Source organism: Solenopsis invicta, chromosome 12 (genome assembly GCF_016802725.1).
Source record: "Solenopsis invicta isolate M01_SB chromosome 12, UNIL_Sinv_3.0, whole genome shotgun sequence".
Taxonomy (NCBI): domain Eukaryota; kingdom Metazoa; phylum Arthropoda; class Insecta; order Hymenoptera; family Formicidae; genus Solenopsis; species Solenopsis invicta.
Genome location: NC_052675.1, coordinates 12,851,920 through 12,867,454, shown reverse-complemented (window position 1 = coordinate 12,867,454; position 15,535 = coordinate 12,851,920). Strand labels below are relative to the sequence as shown.

At 38.2% G+C, this 15,535-nt stretch overlaps 1 protein-coding gene across 1 annotated transcript in view; it reads right to left on the bottom strand.

The window, feature by feature from the left end:
* Positions 1–56: 56 nt before the first annotated feature.
* LOC105208164 overlaps positions 57–15,535 on the bottom strand; it is a 93,586-nt gene continuing 78,107 nt past the window's right edge. The window contains 5 exon segments of the mRNA XM_011177950.3: positions 57–3,295; positions 6,022–6,798; positions 6,940–7,038; positions 7,127–8,524; positions 8,527–8,604. Of these exon segments, the coding sequence (XP_011176252.2) occupies positions 2,981–3,295; positions 6,022–6,798; positions 6,940–7,038; positions 7,127–8,524; positions 8,527–8,604 (2,667 nt within the window). The 3' untranslated portion in view covers positions 57–2,980.

Here is a 15,535-nt window from a genome sequence, read left to right as displayed (position 1 = left end):
CAATCAAAGTCGTAAAGATTAACATGAGGACTATTAATTGCATACTAATAAATGGATATTTCAAGTAATTTCATTTTATTAATAGGATCACATTATCGCAGATTCGTTACAGATAATATTTATTTACATTAGAGCTAATTAATTTAAATAAATCACGATGTCGTCTATGTACAAATATGTCGGTGTGTATATTCGTAAAACAATAATTAATAATTCTATGATGATAAGACATATCTAAACTAGATAAAGTATAATACACAGCGACAGCGCTTTAATAACCATCTGTCAGGAGGATGCCGCACCTTCGCAGCGCGTTTATACGATCTTTTTCTCGATTACACTCGTTAATTAAAGGTATAAAAATAATAGCCTCCAGTCGGCAGCGCGCACGTTGATACACGGGCACTAAGATCCACCGGCTGTACGAATAACAATAATATCTGAGCATTCTTGTTGGCGTCACACGAACCCCATTGTAAAAAAGGAAAAAGACAAGGAAAAGAGCAAAACTTCACCGAGTGCGCATCGGTTCCCCTGTTCGTTTCCGCCGCGCATAAAGACATTAGGCGCTAATAAAATAATAAGTAGAGTCCGTCAGTCCTGTGGCTTAACACCTTAAACTATATGTTAATCACATGTTTTGCGGTTATTTATAGCTAGGATCACAAGCTCCGTCTGTGATTATTATTCAGTGTTTCACAATCGTCAATGTTAGTTATAAATAATTAAATTGGTTGTTGAAACGAGGAACTGTGTAGTACATAGTGCTCTTTCCGAAGTCGCGGCATCGTGAGTTTACGCGCAATAAAATGCGATTCCGGTGAATCGCCAACAGATTCTACGAGCCTTAACCTCCCTACAACGAATGAGAGTTAACATCGCTCACTTTTATCACCTTCAGTTGAAATATACATTGTGCGAGGAAAGAACGAATGAACAGCGAACACGAAATCAAATTTGTTAAAAGAAAAACTTTTTCAACATATTGCACTCTCTATTCATTCTATTCGCATTCATTGTCCGTTCGTTGTTCGTGCATTCGATGTATATCTATCAATGTATACCCGTTATTGCATCTATCAAACGAGCGTACGATAATTAAACATGATATGTGTTATTTTCGAGAAAATATAAGCGCATACATTTTCGTATACGATGAAAATTTCAGCATCTGCCTTGTCTTTCGAATTTTTTCAACAGTCACGCATTTCGCTCCCAATCGTAGCACTTTTTCGTATCATCAACTATAAATATTAAAGATGTGCGAATCAAGATGTTTTGTCGTTGAATTGACCGAATTTTAATTAAATCAAATCGAAATAAGTTGTATCGAATCGTTGAAAGATGACTTTTAATCTAACATAATTATTGTTAGATTAAATGTTAATATATAGAAAATTAGAAAAAAATTCTATTATAAGAAAAATAATATTGATTATGTGATAAAGTGATTTTAAATAACTTTATAAGACGTCAGTCACGTAATTCGTATTCAACTTTCTTAGATTTGAAATTTTCAGATAGTCCGGATTCGTATAAATAATAATCTATTAAATCATAGATTTAAATCCGAATCAAATCTTATAAAATTCGATTCATATTCAAATTTGTATTCGAATAGTTCGTACATCTCTAATAAACATCAACTAAACTCGGACATAAATCCGCATTGTAACAACACACGCAATAAATAAGAAAGCAATTAATCACAACATAGATTCAAATCAAAGATAGAAATGCTGAATGGAATACGAAATTGCAGCTATGGAATGTGAATTATCGACACTTTATCCTCTGTTGCGAGTTGACGATCTTTTCCACACCTGATTGCTAACGACACTTTTACTAGTCAAAAAATTTTTTACTTAATGATAAAAGATATTACAAATATTCGTGAGAAATACATAAAAATAGTGGTACACAAGATGTAAGTATAAAATTTACAAAATACAGAGTTGCGAAGTACTATCACCGAACGTGGACCAAGTAATCGAAAGTTTGATTAACAAACTCATTCTTGACGTTGGTTAGGTAAACCAAATATCGTTTACGTGTAAAAAATAAACATAACATCAATAACATTGAAACGAATATATATTAGCGTTTGCCATTGAATTCATTGATATGCGACTCTATAAAAGATTCAAAAATGTTTATTAATTGATAAGAATTATATACATATACTTCTTGATAAGTTAAGTATATGTTTTATATGCATATGAGAAATTCGAACAAAGATTAAAAAAACGTATATTCTTTTGCATAAACTCTCCTTAAAAAAAAAAAGTTTTGATTACATCTTGGTATGTATTTTCTTTTTACTTCTTAAATAAACACGATATATTTATGTAATTTTAAATTTGATCATACTTCCATATTAATATTGTCAATAAAAATAATAACTGTAATATTTATTGATACAATTATCAATTATATACGTTATAAATCAATGTACGTTTAAGATGCAGGTCGTTGCGTCATTTTAATTTTTTATTAGATAGCATAATTGATGCTAAAAAATCTTTATCATGTTGTAAAGGTGTATGAAATGCTTTTTAAATGCAACTTGAGGGAAGTACATAGTAAGTCCTGCAAGGACTTGAAATATTGTTATACTTCAGTTTAGAATCATTGAATTTCTGTCCGTTTAGAATCACTCTCCAGAGAAGACGTGATTTTCAAACAAATAAAAAACAAAAAACGTTCGATATTAAAAAGGCACAGAATAAGGGTCATTGAGAACGCGAGTGACACTCCTCCAGCGCATCGTATCTTGTAAAACAAATATGTTTCACGTGTATAGAATTCTGTTATTTATACATTCGCACACGCGTCGATAACGTAATGCGAATAAGGCCGCATCAAGGAGCAGAGCCAGTGGTACGGTGTGAAATAATGGAAAGAAGCAAGAGCAAGTAGTTCACTCTACGCGACTCGCCATTTTTACTAACTTCACGTTAACGTCGACGATCAAGCGCATTTAATCCTCGCTCGAAATCGGATGACACTCGAGCGAGTCGCACTCGGCCAGGGCCTCGCCACGTCGCAGAGGAAACTCGTCGGTTAGCAGGCTCTCTGGCACCGTAGCCGCCGAGTCGATACTGTCGAAGTAGCGGTGAGGCCACGCGGAGGTCGTGCGGAAGCGCCTGGTAGGTGAGCCGATTATGAATTCTACCCGCGTGGAACCGGTGACGGACGACGTTTCTTGATTCAGAGAATCCGGATAGAGGGACGAATCGCTGTGCCGGAAACTGCTGTTGGTCGAACACCAGGAACTCGGTGGCTCATTGCAGCTCTGGAAAATACCAAATACGTGTTAATCAGTTAGACAAATAAAATACTCCCTTATTTACAAGCGAGAAATTTCTCCTGTCGAAACTAGAGCATCGCTTTAGAGATGCATCGTCCTGGAGATGCATCTTGAAGAGATGCGTGTGAGATTAACTTTATATTAATACCTAAGAATTTAGAACAGCCGGTTTACCCGCTAATTTTGCAGTGTGTAAAAGTTTACGGAAGAAAGTTACATGTTAAATGCAGGACGGTAACAATTTGTAGAAACACTGGTACTATTGGCTGTTTTAATGCTGAGGTATCAAGATCCGTTATCCCTCGTATTCATATGACATGATGTGCACGGGCAAAAGTAAAACTTTCATACGAAACTAATTTACTACTTAATGATTCGAATTCAATCATGACAAATGTAAATGTAAGAATCGTAGTAATTAATTAAAGAGAGCGTCTCATAAATATTAGCGAATAGAGTATATTGTAAAAAATCGCGCGATTGCTGAAACGTATTGCTGAATATAAGAATATAAGATGGACAATGAACCGCAAGGCCAAGCAGGTAAGCGTGTGGTCGATTCATTTTCCCTCAAAAAATCGTTGGTCGCGAGTATAATTATAATAAATTACAACTATGACGGCTCTCTCGGATTTTTAAATTATTATACTCTGCATACAAGCAACGCTAGCAAATAAGATCAAATCTTAGCAAACGAAAAAGAGCAAATCAATTTAACATACATACAACATACATTTGAAAGAGCAAGGGAGCAAGACAATGCTAGCACTGAATGCTGATGATGATCAAAAAATACGTGCTAAATAAATGTTCTCTCCTCCTTATTTCTTTCTTCCTACGTCGTGATGAGAATAAGAGATTAAAATATGTACTGGCGGGGTGTCGAAGTAAATGGATATATATGCGACGAATCGAGCGTGTATGATTGTGTGCGTCTTTATGGATGAAAGACAAACGTGGAATAATTTAAACTAGGCTAGGATGTCTTTAGTTTTATCCAGCGGTCGGTCTTACTTTAACAAAACTTTGGCGGTGAATGCGTAAACTTTGATCGAATGTTCCATTATCGGCCGCGCGTGCATAAATTAACGAGTTCTCGTAAATAAATCGCAAAAGAGAAGAAAAAAGCGGCAAAATCTAAAATCTGTGCGTGTAATAACCGTGTAAACCCTTTGTAATGCGATTTTGAAGTAACAAAAAAACTGTGTATTTATTTTATTGTGTGTCTTCTAACTATAACGTGGATCATTGAAATTTGCTTATAAAGTCTTAGAAATTATACAACTAAAAATGTATTAGTTTCTGTTACTAATCTAGATTCTATATATAGAATTACAGTTTTCCTTGAAACAGAAAAATAATTTCGCTCGCAAAGTGGAAATTAAAATAATTTTAAAAGTTTAAATTTATAGCAACAAACTAATACAAATGACCGACGATTAATGATCTATCTATTAGTTCTATATAGTTGAAAACGTTAGCATATTAAAGCTACGTTATTCATTCCGTAAGCTTAAAGAACTCTCACGTAATATACTTGCAGACATAAGCGTTTCTTATTGATGTTCGCAATCTGAAAGATTTGACTACGGGTATGTGCGCATGCCAAAATCCAAGTGAGAGCGTTCAAACCATGGTGTATACTCTACCGGTGTGGGCAGGAGAATGATGAGAGTGGGTTTTGAAAAGACAGAGGCTGCAGCTCACCACATCCAGGAAAGAAGCATCGAAGCAAATGATAATAAAAGAAGCATAACTTACGAGAAAAAACCGGCGGCACGCGAGAAGGGGCCATTTTCTTTCTTTATTGGACCGCCGTTGGGGACGGGCTCGAACGCACGCTCGCCTGCCCTCCAGATCAGACTGATTTCGGTATGGTGGACGGTTGGGCGGACAATTGGTGGTTTTAAAACAAAAATCAGTCGATTCGCTCGCTCATGTCTCTGCACGTATTGTTAGAGATGTTTTTTTTTCAGGAACATTATCAGGTAAAGATAGTGGCTCAGCGAAAACGTAAGTTCCGTTCCTGTATGATCGCACATCATTGGTATGTCGAAGTCCGCGATGAAAACCACAGAAAAAGGAATGGAATAGGACGTAGTGGAGAGACGTCGCGGGAAAAACAGCAGTAAATGACAGCGTTATGAAAGTCGGTGCGTTTGTCTGTATCAATGCAGGAAACCGTACCAGATGCATCCTCGATAAATGTATGTACTTTCGATATTACCGACTGATATAGTCATTGTTACAGTTATTATGCACAGTAAGGATGTAACGTAACAGTAATGATAGTAATAGTAGTAGTTACAATGGCAAGAAGTACAGAAGACAAGTTAGCAAGATAGTACAGAAGGATTCACCGTCAAATGGAAGCGATGGCGGTAGAACGACGCCGTTTAGTCTGTCTAGCCGATCTTAATTCAACGAGACCAAAGTCAGTGCAGAGTCGAGACAAGATGTACTTGGGAAATAAAAAGGATAATGGTTTTCTAATCTTGTTACAAAGGTTAAAAGAGTGGGACTTCGAAGGAAATGATGTCGAAGGCGGTGATTATCCCTAAGAGAGAGAAAGAGAGAGAGAGAGAGAGAGCGACTACAGCCCGTCGTCCTGGGGGAGAAGAAGGCTTGCCGAGAGCTCTCTACTATACCGGGCCGTTGGATAACGGTGACTTCAGCCAGCTGCTCCAAAAGAATTGTTTTACGGGTCGTACCTTGCCGTTCTCAGACGCATCGACGGACGTCGCTGTGCGCGCCAGACTGTGGGAACGGCGTGCGGGAGCGGGCGGTCGTCGAGGAGGAGCGTTAGTCGTTCCCGTGATAGGCGAGGATGTGCCGAGGTTGTTGTTAGACTCCAACGAGTCACGAGCGCGGGATAGCGAGGAGGATTTGTTTAGGGAGTCTCGGCTGGAATTATTACGCGGTAGGGATCGGTTGTTCAAGGACGACTCTCGATTCGTTTCCTTGATGCCGACGCCGACGCCGCCACCGCCGCCGCTGCCGACGCTATTGTTGCTGCTTCCGTTACCACAGCTCCTGGATAGACTTTTATTGCCCAAAGAGTCCCGGCTGGAGTCGCGCGGTTTCGACAACGACTTGCCGCCGCCATGGCTGTCGCGACTAGAATCACGCGGCGGTCTCGTTAGCGACTTGAACGATTCCCTGCTATCATTCCTGCCGTGACTGGGTGGTCGCACAGGCGTCGTTGCAGTTACACTAGCTGTAGGCGTCGTCGATGTTGTCTTGCCGCTCACATTGCCGGGTAAAGGTATACGACTAGGACGCCGCCGCGGCGACGGTTTGATCTCTACCGGCTGATGATGGTCCCGCGCGGACTCCGTACTGCTGCCGGGCTCGAGGCCGCTTTGCTCGCATCTGGGCTGTTCCAAATCCGCCTCGGGCTCTGCTTCCGTCGGCGGTCGTTGTTGAAGGCGCTCCAACACGCGCACTCGCGCCCGCGTGCCTTCCAATTCGATATTTCGTTCCTCCAACTGAAAGAGTTGCAGATCGTATCATTTTCTATTGTATTATAACAATCGGTATGATTTTTTCGGAGAAGAAGGTACCGCATTTAACAATGTGGCATTCTTTCAAATAAAGTTGCTATGCAGCGACGTTTGATAATAACTCACCTGGAAACGTAAATCGTCATTCTCCTCGCGTGCTTTATCAAGTCGTTCCGAAAGAGTTTCCGTGCTCTTCTTCACTTCATCTAACCTTTTTTGTAGGACCTAAAAATGCAAATTGTCAAGCAATTAACATTGACCGAGTTTATCGTTTTTACATAAATAAATACGTTAGAAATCACCGCGATCTTACCTGATTATGGACGGTAGTAGTAATTAGATGCCGCTGAAGCTCGAGGGGCGAATGCTCGCGAAGAATGGCCGCGATCTTCCTTGAGTCTACGTCTTTCACGTGAGTCACTCTGGTGGGCGAAACCAGGATGGAATCGAGCGCACCCAGCCTGGCTCGCCTTTCATTCACGTTCGCCTCAACGTCGATGTCGACATTGCGCGTCTCGTCACTGCGTCCGACAACATCCAACAATACATTCTTCTCGATCGTCCTCGTGCGAAAGCGACTCTTGTGAGCTTTACTTCCAGGACTACCGGTGACCGACGCGAACGCCGAACCCTTGCTCTTGATACTAGTAACATTCGCGTTCTTCGGCGAGGATATCACCGGTGCGATAGGTTGCAGTCTTTGAACGCCCGGTGCTAAAATCTCCGAGGCGTTCTCGATCAGTCCAGCCCGCAACCGATCCTCCAGACCAGTCTTCAGCGCCGATAGGGCGGCCAATTCCGTCTGCAGTTCCTGAGCCCGGGCACGACTCGATATCGTCTCCGCCTCGAGCTCGGCAACTTTGTCCAATAGCTGTTCCTTTTCCCGCCTGAGAGCTATCACTTGCGGATCCCTATTATCCTGCTGTTGTCGATCGACGCTCCCGTCGTCAAGGACGTTACAACCGATCGTCCTATCGGCGTCGCCGAGGCCGGTGATTTTCGTCACAGCCTCGAGCACATCGGTCGATACCAGCTCCTCCGTCGCCACGCTCTCCAAGCGACCCTGAAGGCACTCGACCTCCTCCCGCAGCCGGATCCCTTTGCGATGGATCACGTCCAGCAGGTTCCAGAGCTCATCCTCCGCCTCGTCCAACGCATTCGGCCGAGGGCTGCTCGCTCGCGGCGCAATCGCCGTCGAGGCGCTGTCCTTCGATGAGGTCTCCGTGCTGAAACCGGAGTCTTGAACCGTCGCGCTACAGTTGTTCTTGGTGCCGCCGCTGTGGGAGTTGCTGCGGCTTCTAGGCAACGACGAGGACGAAGATTCACCTCCACCCCCGCTGCCGCTTCCGCCGCTGCCGCCGCCGCCGCTACTTTCGCGCGTCACTCGCCGCCTTATCTTGCCAGGCTCCCATTCACTGATTCTCCGCGAGGACGGACTCGACAGCGGCAGCGGGATGTGCGAGCTCTGGGTACAAGTGGACGACATCACGGACGCACCCGCGGACGCCGTCGCGGCCATCTTGTGCCGGAGGTTTGGGAACGTCTCGATGACGAGGTCCCGGAACTCGAGCAGGGCGCCGACCTCATTCTGCAGTTCCTGCAGGGCCACCAGAGACTTGGCTTGCTCGCTGATGAGGTAGTGGAACGGACCGGGGCGCAAGGGCATGCAGTCCATGCCACCGCTGCCGCCGCTGCCGACGCCGTTACTGGCACGACGCCGTTACTGGCACCGACGTTCACCACGACACCCTCCGTCGAACCGCCGCCGCCGCCACTGCTACCGCTGCCGCACTGCTGCAACAACCAAGAACAAATCCATCTTGTAAGCTGTTAGAATTTCAAATAAAAATGCACAACCATAAAATAAGTCTATTTTACACAATCTATAATTTGCGGCTATAATGTTGTATACGTGTCATCACAGAAAAAGTCAGGATTGCTGCTACAGGTTACATATGTAACGTATATAAAAAGATACGCGGTATAATTATAGAGACAGTTTTGTCTTCAATTATGTCCAGAATTATACAGCCCTAAAGTCCATTTAATGGATTCCGTTATGGCAAAATTAACATACTGGAAAATGTAATAGGTATTCTCTAAATCGGAAGTTAGAATATTATTTACTGAAAAACAGTTCAGTTTCAGTGCTATACTTATATCGATCACTAATAATCATATATACGTCGTTAGTGCTAATACAGTGATTCCGGTCAGTGAGAATACCTGCTTTTTAATCGAAATCATTGAAAAACAGCGAATAAGGATCACAGTTGGTATAGCACTGCAAAGCAAATAAGATTTCACTGATTCAGATTTAAAAAATATTATAAAAATATTCAAAAATTTTATTTAGAGAATTTCGTTCTTATTCTGTATGAATTAAAATTCAAACAATTTCTTCGTTCGTTTTTCATATAGAAATCACATTTTTTTTCTCTGTCTTTAAAAACTGTTTCAAGCAGGTAATGGTGTTAATTTTATTATAAAACCGATGCTCGCAATATCAAGTAATGAATAAAAAATAAATAAATAAAAATCACTAAAATTCCTCAATTTATTTATGGCTTTACTAACGCAGATAATTCAACTGCAAGTGTCAAACTTTCTTTTTATCGCTGAGATCGATGATAAAACGACACTTTCTCATCATCTGATCTTGTCTAGTACTACAAGTGTCGAAATAAAGCCCTATGCGTGACGGTGAAAACGTCCACTTTCCTGCGCGAAAATAACATACTCGCTAATCCAAAGTGAGGTGCGCTAACTGTTATCCGAACGTGCTAGTAATTCGTGAAGTCTAGCGCGTCTTCTCTAATATACAGTCAATCTCGCCGTCGTCGTATCGTTCCTTTCGGACACACCCGCGCGTGAACGAACCGTGACAGCAGAAATTACGCCGATAATCGACGTAATTTATCGCATTGGAAAGTGCAATTTCTATCTCGTTCCCGCGAGAGACCGAGAGCGTCCTTCCATTATTCGAGGGACGTGTCCGATATCTCACGCTCGTGGCAAATAAATGCCGCAAAGCTTTCACGATGTACTTCTCACAAAACGGACGTCGTTTAATATATTGCGTTAGATCGATTCCAATCGGAGAAATCTCTTGAAATTAATTGAAGAATAAATCGAAATTAATATAGGGAGTACCGCAACGCTTTGTGCTGCATTACACGAGATACTGAGTATATATTAATCCAATATTTAATCCTTTCCGATCCCGTGTCTAATTAAACTCCATATCATCTATCGAGAATAGCTTGTTACATAATTTTTCAAGTAAATCGATGCGCGATATTATAATCAGTAAATTAAATTTTTGAAATCTCTAAACTAAATTCCTTCAAGTAATATAAATTCTTTAATTAATACATTTAAAAAAATACTATAACATGAATTAAAACGTAATCTGATTCGTATGAATTAAACGTCAAATTACGGACTGTCACTATCATATGTAGTTGATTCGACTAAATTTTATTCATTGAATTATATTTGTTATTATCTTTACATTTAACCTTTTTGTTTCATTAATACTGTTATCGAATTAACAAAATACAATGTTTCCAATTAGACTGATACTGTTGATTTAACAATGTTCAAAATTAACCAATTATCTAATGCGACTAAAGCCGATCACGTACGTTCAAGTAAACTTGCCAAGCATGCATGAGCAAGCACGCTTGTCTATCGGAACGTGTAGATGACGTGTAGATGACGTGTAGACTGCATTTTTATTTTAGCTTGAGCAAGCGACGTGAGGAAATATGGAAAAGCGTTTGATTTACTTGAGTCAAACTGGCTTGTTCAAACCAATCGGAAAATGACATTGCGCAAATAAAAGTAATTATGTTAAAACATACACAAAAGAATTGCACTTTAATTGCTCCTTCTGTATCTATAATTGCTCAACTAATTAATATTAATAATGCGGTTACATAAAAATAGTCACAAATTTTTATATAACTTATTGTATTCAAAATCTGTTCTTATGAAATATTGCTTTTCAATCACTTTTTTATTATCATTGGATTTTTAATTTCAATTCAAGAGATTCTTCGTTGTATATCTCATGCAATTACTTTTAGGCTGCACATGTTTGCACACTCGCACATGAAGAATTTCTAATAACAAGACTAAAAATATTCTTGTCATACTTAGACCTTGCGTGTAATGGAGGAATATTAGATATTAAGAATAAGAATGACAGTTTTAGAATTGGTTTTCTCCACTGCGCTGAACTTTAATCTTATTGCAATCTTATAAAGTAGAAAAATAAAGCAATATTAAGATGAAGTTTAATTCCTATTATCATTCATCGAATTATATAAGATTGACTTATTATTTTGAGATAAGAGTAACATCTATAAATTTCAGCTGACATTTAGAATAAAAATTTGCTCGATGTTATAACACACAATGATCGCTACACAGTTTGGAACGCCATAGAAGACAGTGCGGACAAGCGCTCTCTCGTATTAAAGATTCGCATACAATGCGTTATAATTAATGCATCCACGAAAAACCTAGAGTGGAAACAAAAGTTATTAACTTGACTAAATTTTTCAACTTTATTAAATTTTTTCTAGTTTAAGCGAGGGGGAATTCACAACCCAAAATTTTGTACACCAATGCCGATTTTTGGCATTGCTGTAAAACACTGCCGACATTTTTGTACACTGCCGACAATGCTTATTGTTAGTCAATGCCTACAATGCCGTCAATCCTATATTAAAATTAAGGCAATGCCATGCAATTATGAACACTACCGCGTGCCCATTATCATACGCCAGTGCCTGTACAAGAATTCTAAAGCTTTCCCGAAGTATTCTACACAATTATACAAAAAAACTTCCAAAAATTTTATTTACGAACTGTATCTATACATTTTAATGTAATTGCACATTATTATGTGCTGTCTTATGCATATGACTTCAAACAATGGAACACTAAAAATAATAATAAAAATAATCAAAATAATGACCTTGATATTGTATTTGTTTGTAATCAAAATAAATTTTAAACATTCTTCTTTAAAAATTCTATACATTTTACTGTAATTGCACATTATTATGTGATGTCTTATGCATAGGTATACCTAACTTCAAACAATAGAATACTAAAAATAACAATGTCTGTTAAGTTAGCACCCCCACCACAAAAAATCGAAACGCCACTTATGCCAAAATTAAGTGCTTTTTATGTGCTAATTATGTACCCTATTTGAAATTTTTGTGCTCGAGCAGTTTAACAGGAAAATGAGATTGAAGGTGGGGGTGCCAGCTTAACGTTAAGCCAGCACCAACTCATATAAATAATTAATAAAATAAAAAAATAAATATACTAGAATTAAGTGCTTTTTATGTGCTTTCCAACGATATATAAATAAATGTTCGTACTCAATCTCTTCGACCAGAAAATCGTCCCGAAAGTACGAATACACATTAACGGTACAAGAGTAAAGTACCAGAAAGAAAGCAATTCTGAAACTGATTATAGGCTTAAAATATTCTCCTATTTATGTGCTTTCGAAATATGCAAGACCAGATTTTTGTGCTCAACCACGTGATCGAAAAACCGACCCTGAAGTGAGCACCCCACCGTTCAGGTACAAGAGTAAACTACCAGAAAGAAAGCAATTATGAAATTGATTATAGGCTTAAAATATTCTTTTATTTATGTACTTTCGGAATATGCAAGAAAAAATTTTTGTGCTCAACCCCATGATCGAAAAACCGACTCTGAAGTGAGCTCACCACTCCCCAACCACTGACGACAATGCCGTCAATAATATAGGTCACTGCTTACTTTTTTCTGCAGTCCACTGCCGAAATTTTGTACACCAATGCCGGCTGTGAATTTCCCCTCGAGTTTAAGTATTTATGTATTTAAGTTAAATATATAATGTAATTAAGTTAAATATATAAATGCTTAAACTAAAAACATATAATCAAGTTGAAAAATTTAATCCAGTTTACAACTTTTTTTCTCAGTGTAGCAGCCTTACGTGTAAAACGAGTCCTGGGCCTTTTATGATTTGAGATGAGATATTTTTGCTATCTAAAGCGGAACTCCTTTGTCGGCTTTCTTGATATCTTATAAAAAAAAAAATTCTTCAAATGATCTTCAGATCCATTATTAAATAAGGAATTATAAAATTACCATAAATTTTCGTTGTCTAATCTAAATCTGTCTGAGAAAATTAACAATACATCAAGATTATTTAAAAATTCAGAACTTTTCCATTTAACAATAAAATATTTCTTTCTCAATAATAATTAAGATTATCTTTCATATCAATCTTATTTTATGATACATAGAAAAGTAATAGCATTGAAACCTAGAAATCCTTCCTGTGGGTGTAGAATTATTGAGATGTTCCATGTAAAGAACAAGACATTGCATTTGCTAATGATTGAATCTATGTTTTGAATTGTCTGTATAGCTTTACTGTCGTGCGCAACAAACCTTAATTACCTTTCGGAGAAGCACTTTACGGTCGAGATTAACAGATTACTGCGAATTCTCGAAGCGTGAAGATTCGGATAATTCGCATACATTACGAAGATCTCCGCGTTCGCATAAGCGAACGCATAAGCGAGTAATCAGATACGTCTGTATTGTATTATAAAACGGTACTTAGGCTTTTAGAGCCTTTCATATAGCGGTTAGCGTTTCCTGATGCATTTCCGCCAATGAGAATCAGGTTATTGGGACCTAATATCCGTTCGTTTCTTTCGCGATGCGGGGAGCTATTTCCGGACGGACACCGCGATTCGTTGCACCGAAAGTGTACCGAGATATTTGTAGGAGCGATAATTACCGATTTTGCTAACGAGGCGTACAACGTCACACAACACCGTTCTTACTTTCACTGGCACGTATCGATGATAACGAGAAATTTTGTATGGCCAAGCACAACCGATCGCCGGCAGATCACATAAAGGTTCGCTTCTCCTCGCTGAATAATACGAATTTAGGCCGGCGTGTCTAACGGGGCGGCGTAATTTTCTTCTTACTAATTATCGATACGCACTTTCACCAGCTACACCCGATAAAGAAGAATGCGGCCATTACGCTAACGATGATTGCGCCGTAGGTCGCACGCGTGCGAATCATTTAACGTGTCTGTACAAATTTGATCTTTAGCCAGTATTGATGACTGAAATACGACATTTTCCCTCGTAAAACGAATACCGCGCAAACGAAAGTGAGATACGAAAGTAAGCACCGGATATGCGTCTGCATAGATAATTGATCTGTAATTGCATTAGTCGAGAAAAGCTAAGTGTCACTGTTACTTTTCTTTCTATTTCTTCCTGTAAGTCTAGAGAAAATCGGATAATATATATCTCGCTACGCACTCCCGTTTCTCTATATAATTACTATATACATTACAAAGGATAAGAATTTCTAAGTAGAGTATTATCAATCTTTACATAATTATTATATCTATTACATAGAATGAGAATTTCTAAATAGAATAATATCATCAATCGATGTCAACAATGATCAAATCACTGTACAATGTAGTAGCATGTAATGAATAATCCATATGTAATAAATAATCGACAAATATTGAGTTATATTCAGAGAACATACAGGAATTACATAATAAATAGTCATATCGTTGAATATCAAGATGATAAGGGAGATATTAGGATTAGTTGATCCAAGATTGGTAAGTTGTTGTACTTAATATATTTTTAGAATAAAAAAATAATATAGATTACTGCACGAAGAATATGATACAGTATTATCTCGGAAACATTATGTCAGTAATTCAATAATCAATTTTTAGAATGCATAATGCATTTTTATCATTTTCTACAATCAAAATTACAGAATAAATAAAATATATCTGTAATTTTTTTTAAGTCTATATCTATTATACAGCAGTCTTTAGAATCTTTTCAACTTTATACAAGTTACACTTATGTTGATCTCATAAAAAATTTTTTCTCTTAGTTATGATCTTAATATCATGTGATATTCATGGTAAATGTAAGTATATACTTTCGCACATACATACATTATTTAGGAGACTTTATAATATATAAGAGTAATATATTTATAAATATATTAATTTAAATAAGTTTACAATTATCTCAACTTATCCCGATAATAATCGTAACAACCTATTCCATATATGAAATAATAAATTATTATTATTTTTAATATATTTTTATTAATGTAATGTAAAATAAATAAATTACAATTTTACATTAAAAAAATACAATGTATTTATAGATATACAGCTTTTGGTAAATCTTTTCGTAATATTTATCCGATTTATAGGTCTTGACAAAAAACTATCAAAAAAAATATAACAATTAGTAATTACATAAAATAGATTACATCATATTAACTGAAAGTGAAAGAATTAAGAAGTAAAAATTAATTTTTTTATAAATTCAAGGTCAAAGTTGTTAAATCGTTATCTTATGGGATGCATTGCCGAGTACAAGTAGGCGCTGTCTCGCGCAATGTCCATTGCTGAGGAAGAAAGTGGAAACCCCCCATGTGGCGGATACGCGTTTCACGCCCGTTATTTTATGTTTATACAATTCGCAGCAGACGATACTAAAGATGTCGATACACCGGCTGTACGCGTGATACGCGCTACCGTCACATCTAAACGCAGCGTACGATGCGTGACGCGTCTGATTAGTCAAGCGGCAAAGCGGTAGGAAAGTGCGAGAGAAAATGAGGCTTTTGT